The sequence below is a fragment of the Ammospiza caudacuta genome, chromosome 1, assembly GCF_027887145.1.
Source record: "Ammospiza caudacuta isolate bAmmCau1 chromosome 1, bAmmCau1.pri, whole genome shotgun sequence".
In the NCBI taxonomy this organism is placed as follows: Eukaryota; Metazoa; Chordata; class Aves; order Passeriformes; family Passerellidae; genus Ammospiza; species Ammospiza caudacuta.
The window spans coordinates 120,590,151-120,606,832 of NC_080593.1; the positions used below are offsets into that span (position 1 = coordinate 120,590,151).

At 38.8% G+C, this 16,682-nt stretch overlaps 1 protein-coding gene across 1 annotated transcript in view; it reads right to left on the minus strand.

Moving 5' to 3' along the window:
- Positions 1–6,693: 6,693 nt before the first annotated feature.
- CPA6 (carboxypeptidase A6) overlaps positions 6,694–16,682 on the minus strand; it is an 81,344-nt gene continuing 71,355 nt past the window's right edge. Inside the window, exons 9-11 of the mRNA XM_058812591.1 lie at positions 14,792–14,994; positions 9,611–9,695; positions 6,694–8,267 (exon numbers count right to left, since the gene is read on the minus strand). Coding sequence (XP_058668574.1) covers positions 8,080–8,267; positions 9,611–9,695; positions 14,792–14,994 — 476 coding nt within the window. The 3' untranslated portion in view covers positions 6,694–8,079. The remainder of the gene's footprint in view (positions 8,268–9,610; positions 9,696–14,791; positions 14,995–16,682) is intronic.

Here is a 16,682-nt window from a genome sequence, read left to right on the forward strand (position 1 = left end):
TCTGTTCTTGAAAAGCTGTTTACTTATGAAAGTGCATTGAAATGCAGGAGAATTGAGAATAATCATTGCTGCATGGCATTATGGGTATTGAAAGAAAAGTGGAAGAAGAAATGCACTTCTACTTTGCAGTGGGATCAATATTTTGATGAATTCTATTGCAAGCAAGACTTTCCATAGAGGAAGCTAATCTTAACCCTCTTTCAGTTTCTAGTGCCTTATAGGAGCTCCATGATTCTTTTAATACTTATGCATGTTCTCTTGTGGAAATGCCCCTTGAATATAATGCAGACAACTTCTGCTACTTCTGTATGGAATCCACTGCTCTGGTGCTTCACACAGCAGCTTCCAGTCTGGCTTGGCTGTGTTAGGCTTTATCCACATGTACAGCTGAAGAGGTAAAGTGCAAACTTGCACGGAGGGGGAAACACTGGTATTGCCAAGTAAGGTAGTAAGCAATACTAGAGAGATACCTTTTGCCTCTTTCTAATATCCACAGACATCCAAAATTAGTATGTCACAAGATTGCTGAATATTAATCAACACTGTCCTCATAGGTGTACTCCAAAGGCAGGTAATTTTTTAGGTAAAAGAAGCTTCATTATGGCCCTTGACACCATCAGATGAACAAAGAAGTGATTGTCTTTAGTGTCCTCTTCTTCTGTGCTTGTTACTTTTAGAAATAATCCTGGCAGTATCTGTTTACTTTACTTATTCAGGATGAAGTTATTTTTGTCCTCCTCACGGAGTGTCATTCAATCTAAAATGATTAATCTTTTCTTGTTTGCCATATTTTTTCTAGGTTTTGTTCTTCTACCTGTTTGGTGATTGATAGCTGTTCATTCTCCCAGTGTGTCATCTGACCCAGCAGCTCTGGATTTTTCAAATATCAGCATTATTCAACATTATTTTATTTCATCTTTCCCAAGAATTGCTGCTTCAGTGATTTTATTCCTGGTTAAAAAAAATTGCTTTTTTATACTAGTTAATTTCTGTTGCTCTTAGGGCATAGTCTTGCTACTTAATTCAGACCTTTCCTCTATTCTGTGTTATAAACTTCTCTCCTTTGCCCTTATTTTTAGTCCTGATACCAAATGAAAATAGAAAACATACTCCCAATGTCCCACCTTTCCTCTGTGCATTCAGAATTAGGCCATGAAGATGATACATACTGTACTTGGTTTAGTTTTGGATAAAACTTTCCATTAATCATTTGTCTTTTGGGATTATTTTTTCCCTCATGTACATACAAACTGTTAGTTTTCAACAGAATTGAAATTGCTGAATCCAAAAGGGAATTTTAAGGAAGCACCTTTTTGTGTGACCTTCAACAGACTCCTAAATGACAGAGAGTTATTCTTGTGCATATTTAGGCTTTAGCACCGATGGGTTGTTTATGATTTTCATAAAGGCAAAAGAAAAACAAGACAGAGATCCCTTCAATTTCAGACGACCCTGTTTCTGATGGGCTGGGTGCCAGTGGATCTGCAGCCAGGCACAGCAGCAAAGGAGCCCTTCCCTGGTGCTGTGCAGAGGAGCGCGAAATGAACGGGGACCTTCCTGTCTCTGTTAAAACTCTGACACAGACTAATGTTTTTTTGAAAAGTGCAGTCCTGACAGCTGTGAAAATGTGATGTTCCTACTCTCAGCTCCAGAGGAGAGTGTTGTAGAAAAGCTTCCCAACATTCATTAGCCAGTCTGCATCAAAACTGCTGTCTGAGGAATATCCTGGTCTTCAGACATGTTTGCAGCAAGGTCTCTGCTGAGGCCTCTGCTGAAGGTTGCACTTATTATCTGTGGTGTTGGGAAGTGTGCATTTGACAGGTAGTGGGCTGCATCCATTGGCTCTCTAAACAGCCTTCACATGACAGCAACTTCATATTATTTCTACCTCAGCTTCTCTCAAGAGACTTAATTTCTCAAAAAATAAACCTCATTAAAATAACTACAAAAACTTCAAAAGAAAATTTTGAATGTGTGTCAGATAAAGGGTTTTTTGGTCTCAAGTTACTATTTTAAAAATGTAATCCTGAAAATGGTTAATGTATAGAAGAATTGTTCATGGGCTGAAGCAGTTTCAAAAATCCTGGTGGCAGTTAGTATGGGCCTGTAGGCTCTCCAGTGTTCTCCTTAACACTTCCAGACTTTCCAGGCACAATCTCAGCACCCCTTTGTTCACTTTGGGCAATGGTATGGGACCTTCTTCATTACACCCAAGGTAACAAAAGCTTTCTGGTTCTGGGATGCAATGTACATTTGGAGTAGGGGCATAACACCCTCTGACAGCCTCTGCCCTAATGTTCATGATAGCAAAAGCTGACCTCTGAGCTCTGTGGGGTGCAGCACACAGCGTGTGCCATGAGGGGAGCTTGTAGATGGTGTGTTTGTCAGCAGTTGAGGCAGGTAACCCACAGAGACACACTGCAGAAGTGAGAACTTCCTGTGTTGCAGCAGTGAGATAGTGTGAAATGGCTTTTAGGGAACTGGCCACATGAGCTGAACTTATGTGTGCTTCCAGCAGGCAGAGGAGAGATGCTGAACACATGCTACCTGCCATCAGCAGCCCTCTGGTTGCCAAGAATTGCAGCTATACCATTACATAAACCATCACACAGTACACACTGTGCAGCCAGACAAAGTGTTTGTGTGTGAATGGCTCTGCGTAGCTGTGTGGGGAAGTTCACACATGTTAACAGGTTCATGTTTTAAATTTAGTACCAAAAGTGAGGTGTTTTTTAGCTTGAAGTCATCACCAGCAGACAGTATTTATTTTTTTTTAATGGAGAGATAAAAATGCAGGTGCATGTAGCATGATAGAGCAAATTTGTCCTGTTAGAGAAGACTCAAGTACAGATTCTGTGCTATAAAGGCCAAAAAGCAACTCTGTTCTCCTACAACACTCTTAAGCATGTTACTATTTTAACCCTTAGAAAACTGGCTAGCTCACAATAAAATAACAATAGATCTTCCCAAACCATCTCTGTGAATGTGATAATCTAATTCAAACAACGTAAAGCAATTAGTCTGTAAAGAACTTAAAATAGACAAAGCTACTTTTTTTTTTTTTTAAGTAGCTATTTCTAGCTCATTAGGCACAGAAAAATCCTTTACACTCAGCTTTTTGACTGCACTCCATCAATTCAGCCCAATCAACAGATTTTCTCAATCTAGAAACAAAGCAAAATGAAACAAGGGAAATTAAATAGTGAGTAGATCAGTCATCTCTGCTCAGCTTTTGAGGCTGCTATAAATGTTTTTTTTCAGTTATGACATGCTAAAAACAATAAGCCACCTGAAAACTATGGCTGTGATTTTAACAGCCGCATTATTTTCAAGAAAATTGAAAATCCTGTTTTTAAAATACAACTTTATCTGACTCTTTTGTATGTATTTTCAGCCTAACTTGCTATTCTGCTCAGAATTGGGGAAAAATATTTCATTAATTGGTTAAAAAAGAGACACTCGTTGCATTATTGATCCGTCCTGGTATGCAGAGGAATAGCCTGGCACATTATAGTCAGCAAAAAAGACTAAAACACCTGCTCCCAGTCATACCACAATATTTATTTCAGAAGCCGTTAGATATTATTTTATATAAAATATATGCTCATACAGGCCTGGGGGTAGTTTAAAATATTTCATTGTTACGGCTATTCTGCCGCATGTCTTTTTCAAAAAGGCCAAGCAGTGCTAAAGTGACTGGACTTTCAGAGCAGGCAGGACTGATGAAATATATTACCCCACATTTTTATGGCAATGGATGGATTTTCCTTGTCACAGGCAGAGCATGCTTTCTGCATGGCTGCAGATAGTGGCAGATTTTTTTAATTAACATTTGAATCTATTATTTATGAGTGCATTCCCTGATGTCTGAATCTGAGGGCAAACCCTGCTGTGCTTGATGTGGTCTCACAAGAGGGCTTGAAAGTACCTCCACCTTACGAGTGGAGAGACCTGAGACTTTCTGCATGACTGACTGCTCCTGCCTGTCAGGCAAGGACAAGCATTTAGGGACTAAAGATTTCCCTGTTCTCAATGTCCTTGCCCCAAACATCATTTTCTAAGGAGAATCGTGTTAGCTCACTGCTAGTTCCCAAACTTGCAGATGTTAACAGAAGACCTTGTTGTTAAGGCAGGCCCTTTTGACACCAGGAGCAGCCTAAGGCTGAATTTCTGACAAACTGCTCAACCAGCACATCATGCTTAGGGTGACAGGCACGTTCAGCCAAGAAAAGTGAAAACCACTCTGGAGTTGTTCCACTTCCTCCAAGAAAGACCCACCAACAACATCAGTTGGTGCTGCTGACAGGGCTGGAAAATCTATTGATGCAGTCACTCAGAAGGCAGCTCTTTTTTATCCTGAATAATTATGAGAGTCAGGCATACGTTAAGCACATGGCAAATAATCTACATTTTCTTTGGACAGAAGACTTTTAAATTTCCAACAAATTTACAAATTATTTTGTGTTGTGAGCATTTAAAAAGTGTTTTCAGGTAGCATACCTAATGCCACAGTGTTTGTTTTTAAAAAGTCATTCTGTAATTTTTTAAAATTTCTGTTCTCATTGTTTTCTACAGCAGAGCAATAGTTGTATCTCTGTGCATCTGAGATATTCTGGTGTTTTACCATCACTGAAGAACTGCTTGAAGATGGTAATATGTGGCTTTTAGGCACAGAATTCAAAAACACTAATGCACGTGTGACACTGAATGTGACTTATACAAAACAGTGAGCTATGGAAATGATGCAGTAGTTTTGCACAACCAAAGGAAAGGTCAAAGTGCTTACAAAACAAATACTTATTACCCTACCCATGCTACCAAGTATCTTATTCTTTAATTGCCATTAAAATGACTGTAAATATAAAAAGTGAAGGGATTGTTTAACAGAAATAAACTGGAGCAGTTGAACATTAACTTATTTTTCATAGGAAATACAAAACTTTCTTCCCAACCTTAAGAATTAGACACAGTCTCGTCCACCAATGGATTTTTTTTGCAGTCCTTGAGTAGGCAGCTCAATCTGCAGAATGCTGTTTCCTATAAACAAGCAGACTGGCTCTGCATATAAATGCATGTTGACATTCAAGGTCATTTGGACTCTTCCATTCAGATTTCAGAAAAGGTATTGCAATTCTCAGAAAGGAATTGCAGTTTTCCAGGCTTTATATGTTACAAGTGACTGAATACACTGACCTTTCTCAAGCAACTTCTGGAAAATACACAAGGAGCTTCATCCCTCAGCAGTGGTCTTTATTCAAGGTTTGCAACAAAGCTCAATACTTTTTTTATCTCTAAAGGCATTTTTTAAAATCAATTTATGAATGAATTTAATGTAATAAATAATTTGTGATACTTGTTTTTGGGGAAGGTGACTGAAGAGGCATGGACCTGCTGGGTTACTAAAACAGTGTTTTGCTGTTCATGTACTTTTTATTATAACTATGATCAGAAAATAAATTCACTTTTCTTAAAACCAGCTTTCAATTCTGTTGTCCTGTAGTCAATAAAAATTGCTGAAAAGTACAAAGGGAAGAGAACCAAGCAATTATAGAGATAAAGAAGAGCTGTTCTTGACAGGTAACATTATAAGTCACAAAAGCTATATGATTTCCTATCCAAATAGCTGTTTGCCATTAGTCTTTTCCTTAGGGTAAAGTACTCCATTTAGAATCACTCTTTTGATGAAAAATTATCTTACAAAAATTTAATTCAGGAAACAGAGTTTGTTCTTTCCTAGTGACTGTCTTTCCACTGGCTTTAATGACCCTGAAATTAAAGGGCTCAGAGACTGTTTACACTTGTATTCAGCTCTGGGGCATTAAATTACCCGGCACAGGTCTTAGCTCAGAGTTCTCAGTTGCATGTCATAGATAGTATTCAAGCAGAGTCCATCCATATACTAGTGTGTAGCTTTATTCATAGAAAGAGTTTGATATCAAGTACTTGTAAATGTCCAAACGTCTTAGATAAATCTAAGAATACTTACAGCTATTCCTGTCCAAGAAGATCAACTAGGTCTAAAATGTTAGGTTTTTTTGGTACCTAAAGGATATTTGTTTGTTTCCCTTCCTTGTTTCAAGAGTTCAATTGCTTTTCATTGCCAGTGCAGTTGTAATGGTATGAAGACAAAGCTGAAATATTTCACATGTTGAACTATTGGACTGTGAGCAGGAATCAAACCATCACATAAGAATCTGGCTGCTTCTGGTCCAGGCTCATAGTGTAGCAATTCAGAGGTAAACCTGCCTCATGCTAACTAGACATCCCTCATTCATTCTCTTCTTCAGTCTGTTACATCTTTGTAGTAAGTTCAATCTTGTCACCTAAATTCAGAACGACACATAAAGATTGGTGCTAATCATTTATACTGCTGTCAAGGCCATTGGTCAGGAATGTGTGCATAGCAAAAGACAGTTATTGCTGTGTTCAAAATATTTAATGGTTATGGACATAAGCAATTGGAAATTACTATTTTGAGGGCTTCTGTCCCCAAGACATTTAAGAAACCAGAATAGAAACTTACGTTACTCAAACAAGACTGAATTAAACAAATGTGAACAAACCTTCAGAAAATTGTGTAAAATAAACACATTTATTAATAAAATGTTACACAAACAGAATGCAATTCTGTCATCTTTGTTCACTGATTGCCTTTTGCAGTCCTGAAAACAATGATCTGTTTAATTAAATACAGTACTTCTAAGATTTATAAAGATTGCCCATTTGCTAAGTTCAAGTGCTTATTTAGAGAGAACTCAGGGTTTTTTTTAATTCCCTGTCCTTAGCATCAGGAATGTTTTACAGACAGGTAAAATTGCTACATCCTTGAACTAAAGTTTTAACACTTAAGTAAAATATGAAGATTACTTCAAAAGTCTTCGACCATTTTATTAACAAATACGTTTTCGTTAATAGTGGCATAAGATTAAATTCAAAAATCATTAAGTAAAATATATGCTTCTGCAGATATAATAAGATAAAAAAATTGTATTACTAAAAATCCCTCAAAATGTTATCTTCTCTGTACTTTCATTATTCTTTCAACATGGTGCTTATTCACTTTATTTCAGCTGTAAGGCTTCTACCTTCACCTCTGTGTCACTTAAGAATCCATTAAAAATTTATTAATTCCTTTAAAACATGCAAAACAATACAGCTTCCAGGAAGAAGAGCCACATAGCCAAAGAGCCACAGAACTCACTGCAAGAATATTGATAAATAAAACATCAGTTAATTACAGTTTAAGGCTAAATCCTTGGCTGGTGGAAATGGGCAGTCACTATCTACAGCAGAGCCCAGATGCACCAGTCAACTGCCAGCTTCAAGTTCCAAGTCATGGCAAGTTGCTTTGTCTCTCCATAAAGCAGAACATTGTCTAGCTCAATAGTATTTCATTATAATTCTTACACATCACTAGGAAAGTTACATTTTCAGTGACAGTATGTTGATTTTGAGTCCACACCAGTTGTATACAATCTACTTTGAAAGTAGATTTCTCTGAACAGTTAAAAGAAGCCTTGGTTCAAATTATTGTATAATATGAATTCAGAAAACCACAAAAGTGCATATATGTATGTATGTATGTATACACGCAGAAGGAAGCCACACTGCCACTTGCAGTGCAGCCAGCTACCACTATAAGGCATTTACTGCTGTAGATACAGGCCTGTGCTGGGTCACACGGTATATTTACATGAATGTAAACTTTGTCCCTTGGTTCGAGAGACCCCCTGAGAGATCTTCATATTAGGGGAAGGCATAAGGCCTGGAACTGCCTGGCAGTGGCACTTTATTTTAGAACTGGCCTCACTGAAATTGCAGAATAAAGGTTTTATTGCAAAAATATTCTGCACCAAACTGGTAACTAAGTTAGTATATCAGCTTTATGGACTTTAGAAGACCAGATATTTAATGATTTTTTTTTCCACTTTCCTCTAAGTTAATTTGGCAGAAACAATATCACATTTCCCATTGGCTTCTGGAATTCTGAAGCGGCCAAACTTAGAATGGCAACTGAACACACTGAAAGGCATCAGCCCTAGGAGTAAAATGTTTCCTTCCAGCTCCTAGAAATCCATCTCAATGACATTTCTTCAGCAAGTGAAGAGTTATATTTTTAACTGCAAGCATGGTCTCTGTGCAGGTTGGTTTGATCAGCATTTCAGGAAGCAAAAATCCGAAATGGCCAGTGTCACGCAGCTCGAATGCAAATGCATACAGGATGCCATTTTTGTAAGCCCAGTCCATAGAGCTGCCAGAACTCACATCTGAAAGAGGAAATTCAGAGAAAGCATTAAAAATGTTAAATGCAGGTCATGCTGAAATCACCAGAGGGTTCTTGTGGCATTTTGTCTCTGAGACTCAGTGAGTATTCTTGCAACTCCAGCTGTTGCTTGCCCTGATTGTGAACACCCTTCAGAGAATAGCATGAACACTCAGCACCTGGTGAAATGTGCTCAGCACATTATGGATTAGTCCCTTCATTTTAATAGGAAAAAATTATTATAACTTTTTTTTTTTTTTGCTTGACACAAAACTATAAAGTTTTGTGTCAAGCAAAACTTTAATAAAAGTGAATATCTAGAGTAAAGCCTCAAACTGTTCCTGTCTCTATCTGAACACAGTCTGATGCTTGCTTTCCACAAAGATCTCCCAGCTGGACTGGAGAGTTCTGCTGCTCCTAGCTTTAAATTGCATTTTTTAGGCAATTCATTTGCAGTGAGAAGGAGGAAAGTTGGTGATCTGCCATCTTCTCTTTAAAATGTTTTTAAAATTATTTTCATTTGTCTTACTTTCTCACCATTTCCCCACAGCATGAGAGCACTTGTATAGGTGATGTCTAATATTAAAAAACCTTCCTGAGGAAGCGTGCTGCTTATGTTTTTGTTGTCTCCATATGTTGATTATCCAAGACACACTTTTTAATACAGATAAATCTCTCATGTGCTGTAATCTGTGCAATTCTGGCATCAATTCCCACAGCTTTTCCTTTGACACAATGACTGACTGCAGTGTAATGAGCACAAGATGATGACTATGCTGTGAGATGGAAGCCCATGATAAGTGGAACTGTAGCTGAAACACAGCAATGGCAGAGGAGATGCAGGAGGTTACTTGTGAAAAGTCTTTAGCTTTTCACTTTTCTCAATGTCTGTTATCGTTAGCCACAGCATTGAGACCTCAAGTTTTCAATAAAGAAAAAAAAGTGTCTTGTTAAAACCTGTTGAACTTTTTGTTTTACCTCTGTACAGAGAGCTTGACTGACATATGCTGTTACAACTTAGTTGTGCATTTGCAGTATCTGATAAAGATATGGTTTTGAAGACCTTAGTTTTTCTTTTTTAAAAAACCCACAGTTTTATATGATATGAATATATTATTTGCTGGCTTTTGACTCTCAAGTGCATTTTAATGTTTTATTGCATCAGTTGAGTTAATCTTACTGCAATCAACTGACTGAATCAGTTGCAAAACTTTCTTCTGCCTTCCTCACAACCCAAAACTGGAACAAAGTTCACTTTAAATAGTGTTTGCATTCTTTGCTATATTAAGGGTTTTCTCCTTCCTGCTGTAGGAAGGTCAAAGTCACAAACCTGCAGAGGGAACTTACACAAAGTGCTGGATGCAGGGCCATATCTGTATCTTACACCATAGGCTGACTGGAGAGCATTAACAGCATTATAGGCTGCTGATTCCTGGGGAGAAGAAAAAAAATCAAATACATAAATTAGATTTTAAATTAAATACTGTATTGTGATTGGAACCTGAGTCAATGGATCACTGCCCTCTAGCACGATGCTGTGTTCCACAAGTCTGTGGTAGCTAAGTTAAAATGACTGTAAAGGACAAATACATTATTTATTTTTAATGACAGCAATTCCCTGAAAAACTTATTTTTGTATTATATAAAAGAGCTCACTGCACCATGAATGATCAGACGTTAAGTGTTTGTAATTATGGGTATATATGTTAATTTAGCAACACAACAAATTTAGATGACATGTAAGACCATGAGATGAAGTAATCTCTTTTTTTCTGCCATTTAAAAGCCATGCATGCATTTAGTGAAGATGAATTTCCCAGTTCACTAAACCTTGTCTCTGCTGGGCTTGTGAAGGAGAAATGATGTCTTGTTGACACTCACAGTGGTTCGGTGAGCAGAGTGGGAACAAGGAAGGAGACAAGTTCCACTCCTGAATGAATCTCTGATCAGCAGGTAAATGTTCACTGCTGGTCTAACTTTCTCTGGGGCCTGACAATGTAGTCTTGGAGAGCTTTTTGCACTATTTCAGAAATGTGATTTCAGTCCTGTAGAGGTAAAATCAGTGCCTACATTGCAGCAGCTTGCAGCTGAAAGGCTGTTTAGGAGGTTCATGGTTTGTCCTGTGAAATTGTGTGCAAAAGGCCTGGCCCATGGAAAATTCTGAGTCACATATGGATAGTGCATCGAAACACACAAAAAGGAAAAGAAATATTACCCCAAAGAAAAGGATATTGGCAAATATACAGTGAAGGCTGGGAAAACACAGTCATCTCTCTGTAGAGAACAGGAAATTATTATCTTTGGAGCTAGAAGCTCTGGACTTTGAACCACTGCATGAAGCTGCAATAGTTGTTTTAGTTTTATTTCCTTGAACAGGTTTGATTGGTTTATGTGACTTTTCATGAACTCAGTCCTTACCTTGTTATTCACCAGGCACTAATTGAATACACTGGAGAAGGATTACCCTCTAATTGCCTTCCATTGATTATGTTTCTCCTAACCTTCCACTAGTTTGCCCTTGTCAGGAGTTGGGATTCTAATTTAATCCTTGGTCTGACCCATGCAGGCTTTGTCTGTCCAAGTAGAGAAGCCAGAGTAAACTGCTTTAAATGTCATTCCAGAAATAAAAATAAGTTCATTTTCACTTCCTGATGTGCAGGTAGGGCTTTGATGAGTTTATTTTACACAGTAACTCCTCTTAGCAAATGAAAGAGAACATTTTTACTCCACTACAAACATTTGTTAGGCACAACCAGAATTTTTGGCTTTTTTATCAGAAGGCCAATAGTGCTGGAGATTCTGCCCTTTTCAGCTTGACCTCTTGCCACCTCCACTAGTGAGTGTGTGGAGGCAAGCACTGCTTAACTCAGTGTTGCTGAAACTTCTGCAGGGCTGGGATGTGGTTGCCAGCAAGCGTAGGGGGCAACCTCTGACTCACCCCAACAGCAATGATGAGAAGGACCTGTCCTGTGGGAGAGGATGGAAGTGCTGTCACTTGGCACTCTTCCTCCAGATGCCTTGACTTCTGAGCTGTGACACACAAGACCCATGATGGGGTTGGAGTTGCTGGACCCTGTGAGGGTGGTGGGGTGGCAGTGTGAGGTCACCATGGTGGCTGTGGCTGCACAGAACCTGGGAAGGGGAAGTCCAGCTGTGGCCAGGAGCTGTTGTCTGGTGCCTGCACTGTCCCAAGTACGAGACTCTGCTGCTCAACCAAAATCTGCAAGCAGCTGTGCTTACCATCCCAGGGTCTTGCTGAGGAACTGGGATGGCCTGACAAGAGGCCTGATGCCAAGGGAGCAGGAGACAGGGCTCAGCTGGGAGAGCTGAGAAAGCTGGAGATCAAAGTCCTGATAAATGCACCATGGCAAGTAGAACATAGCCACAAATGAGAAGACTCCCTGTGCATGAGTAATGCACTGTACAATAATGAGACAATGTACAACAATCCTGTTGAAATCTTTCAAAGAAATAGTTTGGCAGTGCCCATTTAAAATCAGCACAACAGTAATGGGTTCTGTGCAGAGGCAGAAGCTATCTGGAGGTCAGACCAGGAGCACCCCAAGTCCAAGCTCACCCTGGGCATCCCTGGGCACTGTGAACTTTAAGCTCTTAGCCTTGAGGAATGCAGCTAGCTTCCACTGTTAGACCCATGTGCCCCAACAAGGGACATTTCTCAACTGCATCATACTGTGCAGGTTGGATCCTGAATAAATCCAGGTCTTTGAACACCCTCAAGGAGAAAATGCCACATAAAATTACCAGATTTTTGCAGAGATGTACACAAACTCAGTCATGCCATATAAGTTCACTGCAAACACTAAGGCAAATGACAGTACAGAAAGAAAAAGGATGAAAATCAGGTGAAATTTAAAACTCTTGAGATGTGTGTTTCTGCTGGTGTTTTTTTCAATCTAAGAGAGTACTTTCATTTTAAGCATCTTAAAAGAGCAGATTTCAGGAGAGTGCTAATAAGAGAGTTGAGCCTAAATTAGAACAGAATATGCATGTTGTGATCAGTACACAGCTCTCCAGTTTCAAAGCAGCTCTGAATAATTGAACACTTTAATTGAAATGGTAACTGACAGCTCACTAAAATGATCTGACCCAGACAGAAGCAGCCTTTCTTCTGCTCAAAATTAATCATAGCCCACTGTTAGCACCAAAAGCTATTTATCTGCTATGCATGTGGGGTCTTACTGTTTTCCACTGCACACCGCCCACATAGACCAGCAATGCTTGTTCCATCAGTGGCAGGAAACAGAGATCTATCACTTTCCAGCTCATTGCAATTTCCAAGAGAACTGGAGAATCCAAAAGCTCAGCCTAAGTCATCACTTTTGGGACTTAAAAACCATATATTTGTGAGCCACCAGGTGATGGAGCCTTTGGCTGTAGGCAAATATTAAAACACACAAATAAATAAGCAACAAGTATTCCTTAATTTTCACTATGATCCCTATAATGAGCTTTATAAATAACAGGAAATTACTTCTGTTTCCAATTTCAGCCTCTCTCTTGTTTTTGACCGACCACAATGAAAAGAGGTATGAAGTTCAAATACTGACAAGATATTTAGAATTGGTATTTGGTTTTCATTTGTCCATGGGAATTGTTTAAAATAGTGGGTTTTTTTGTTCCTTTAGGTCTATGCTCCAATCCCTCTGATGAGAAGCCTGATCTAAGGTCTTGTAAACCTCAGGAGCGCCTTCTAAACATCAAAAATTGGGATCATTTGGTCTTAAAGCAGTGGGTGGAAAGGCAGAATGTGTATGAGCTGAGGGGCAGTTATGTCCCATCTCAGAACAGAATTATCCCTTAAGCAACAAGAACAACAAAATATACTGGTGTGCATGAAAACTCTCAGATAAATCTTCCTTCTCATTACAATTAATTTCCCATCTATAGCATCTGCTATTGCCTTATATTACTCTGGACATTTTAGTCAGACACCCAATAATCATATACTTGCAGAGAAGCTGCTGATTCTTCTTAACACTACATCTTCACCTTCTTCTCTGTTGTTTGTTCCTAAAAAAAAAAAATACTTGCACCTGCTTAGCTTCAAAGGAATGAGAACCTCTGATTTTAAATTCCCAGTCTGTTTTTTTGCTAACTAAATAGTCATCAATTCACTTGGGAAATTCCTTTCTCCTTGTCATTACCCAAAAGAATGTGAAGGTAGAATTGAAAAAAAAAAATCATAAATTTACCCACTGTTATTACAGGGTTTGGTGATCAGTCCCCACAAGTCTCATATTTTTAGCTCCTCTGGCTGCTTAGTTAACTTCTAATTTGCTCTGTTTCACAGGAACGGCATCAGACAGAAGAATGTTTAATAGCTACTGAAATTCAGTGTCTCAACAGAAATAAATCTACAAAGAGAGTTTAGTTTGTGGAGTCCTGGCTGCTCAGCCTCCTGAGGGAACAGCTGAGTGAAACTTCAGCGAAGCCCCAGGGACTGACAACATCACTCATTCTGCACAGGATAAATCTAAGGTGCAGTTAAGCTCCTTTGGAGAAAACTAGCTTAAACCAGCAAGTTAAAAGTCATTGCAACTTTCAAGGTCAAAATGGGAGATAAATGGAATATGTAATTTTACTCAGGACTGAGGGTGAAAGAAAGAGGCTTGGAACTGGTGGGTGCAATGTGGGTCTGTGAGCAGGAGCAAACAGAGAGCAAAGTTTAGCCATGTGTCCCTCAGAGAATAAGGCAGAAGGGGGGTTTGATGAACAGGAGGTTGGCTAATACAGACCTCAGACTGCAAGCAGAGGGAATAGCTCTGCATTTGGATGAGCATGGAATACATGAAATGTACTCATCTGTGAATCAAGAGGCTTACATCAAAAAGTCTACTATTTTAAATTTATTTTTCTAATATAGAGATATGATATATTATATTATATTATATTATATTATATTATATTATATTATATTATATTATATTGCGATATAATATATTTCTAATATATTTTTCTAATATGTTTTAATTACCTGCTTGTCTGAAAGAGTTAAAAACACTATGTCTGACCTGACTGATACATAGTGCAATTGAAGCTCTAATTTTGGTGAAATCTAAGAGATTCCTCCTTGAACTGATAAATATAAAGAGTTTCAATTTTATTTTGTTCATCACATTGAAGATGATCTTCTTTGTGCTCCTAGTGTTTAAGTTCTGAGCATGAAGAGACAGAATTTCAGCTAGATGCCCAAGGACCTAACTATGTAATTCCCATTACAGTTAATTAAATAAAATTATAATAACTATAATTAAAATTAGGGATTTATCCTAGAAAGTAATTTAAAGGGGCTGATGGATGAAAGGCATGATACCATTTTAATCAAACCACCACTGATTCATGGTGAGTGAAGGTTATATAACCAGAAATGTGATTGCAAGTGGATCCAGAATAAATACTGCTCAATATTATATATGTGCAAAGTACTGAAGAATCGAGTCTCTTTTCAAGACAAAATGTGGCAAAAATATACAGAGGAGCCCATTCTCCAAGCTTTAATGTACTTACTACGCAGTTGAAGTTTGGAATGGTTGCATATTTGTAGGAGTAAGGGTACAGCAGCATCTGTGCATAGGCATGGAAGGACAAATAGGCTTTTATTTGTTTCCGGTGTTTGCGGAGAAAGTGAGCAACAGCCTTGACTTCAGGCTCAGACTCGGGGAAAGGACCACAGTAAGTGTCATCACACGGGTGCAGCGAAGCTCCTTCATCTAGAGGTTGAAAGAGAAAGTTGGTGGTGAGCAATCACAGAGAAATTCCAAGGGTCAGCTTCTGGCTGCTCAGCCTCTTTTGGCCCATGTGCAAAAGCGTGAAAAGCAATAAACAAATTAAATTGCTTTCTTGTGCCTGATGGGCATGAGCCTGGGGGACCTCAGTGCAGCAATCTGCTTGTTCATCTCATAGGCACACCAAGCTCCCAATGAGCCAGCTACAGGTGATTCTCCCCAGAGGATACATTCTTTCCAAATGAAAAGGAGAACCTGACTTCATTGCATTTTTTTTCCTGGCTTTTTGCATCAGCATTGCAGTATTAAAACTATTGATGGGTCTCAGTTGGTCTATTTGAAATCAGAGAGCTATACCTCTTTCATTAGCCACTCCCAGGACAGCTTTTAATGTATTACCCATGACAGTGGTGGTTACAATGATAGGTAGACAACCTCAACAGGGATTATCTTAAAAACGTGGTAATAGCTCCTGACTACTGCATATTTTCACCCGTGCAAACCTAAAAAAAAAAAAGAGAAACCACATGGGATGACTGCTCAGTCAGCTAAAATAGAAATCACCTCAGTTTAATCACCTCAGTTTGCACAGGCCTAACTTTACTTCAAGTTTGGGGCAAGGGTTCAGTTTTCAGTTTTGAGGATACCTTTGTGTCAACCTGCTCAGGTGGCAGCACACTGCACAAGAGTAGCCTGCATATAATATGCCATGAGGTACTGAAAGATGAAACTTAGGAAAGGAGATGTGGTGGTGGCTCCTTTATAATTTAGCAATTCTGGATCTAAGCCATTGTCTCATTTACAGCTTAGGGCCTGGGCCTAAAAGAACAACATTTATGCAAATCTGCTCTGCTCTTTTATCTGCTGCAATTTCAAAATACCACATGTTTTACATTGACCTGCAGAATAATAATAGTTTGCTTGCAAACTTCCCTGGAGCCATCAGTGACTTACAACAACAGTGTTTTATTAGCTTTCCTTTGTATAGTAAGTACTGCCACCTCCAATTAACATGAAAAGAGCTGTGTGTGAGAAGGCATAATGCTATCAACTAAAACAGGGTTATGCAATCAACCTAATGCCAAAAAAAGAAGAAAGAAATGGAAGAATTTCATGCTGCAGTTTAATTTGTAAGATGAAAATTGAGGCTTCCATTCAATGGCCACAGGTTGGGATTTCAAAGGTATTAGTGCTTGGATTGCAGTGGATATGGAAGGGTTATAGAGAGGGCAGATGGTCTTCTCCATGCAGAGCAGATGGCCACCAAGTCATCCAAATCCCAAGAGCACTCTGCCTCGATTTCTTTTCAGGTAATATAGCTGCAGGAGAGTTACTGAACAGTCTCCAGAGCCTTTGCCTTTTCTTTTTTTTTTTTTAAATGGACACTTCATCTCCTGTTTCAGTGTTGTATAGTAAATCATGGCAATGGATAACACTGTTAATAAACAGTGGATCCCTACAAGCTAATGATAAAATGACCAATGGTAAAATATGGCTCAGTTTAGAGACTTCCAGGGAAGGAAAAAACCACTCTAAACTATTCAGCCTACTATGGTGTGCCATGTATCATCCCAAAGGTAGTTAATGCTTTACCTTAGGTGAAGCTGGCTGGTGATAAAAAGAGGAGGTTTCCATGGTGGCCTTGGATAATGTAAGGGTATGCTCAATTTTCA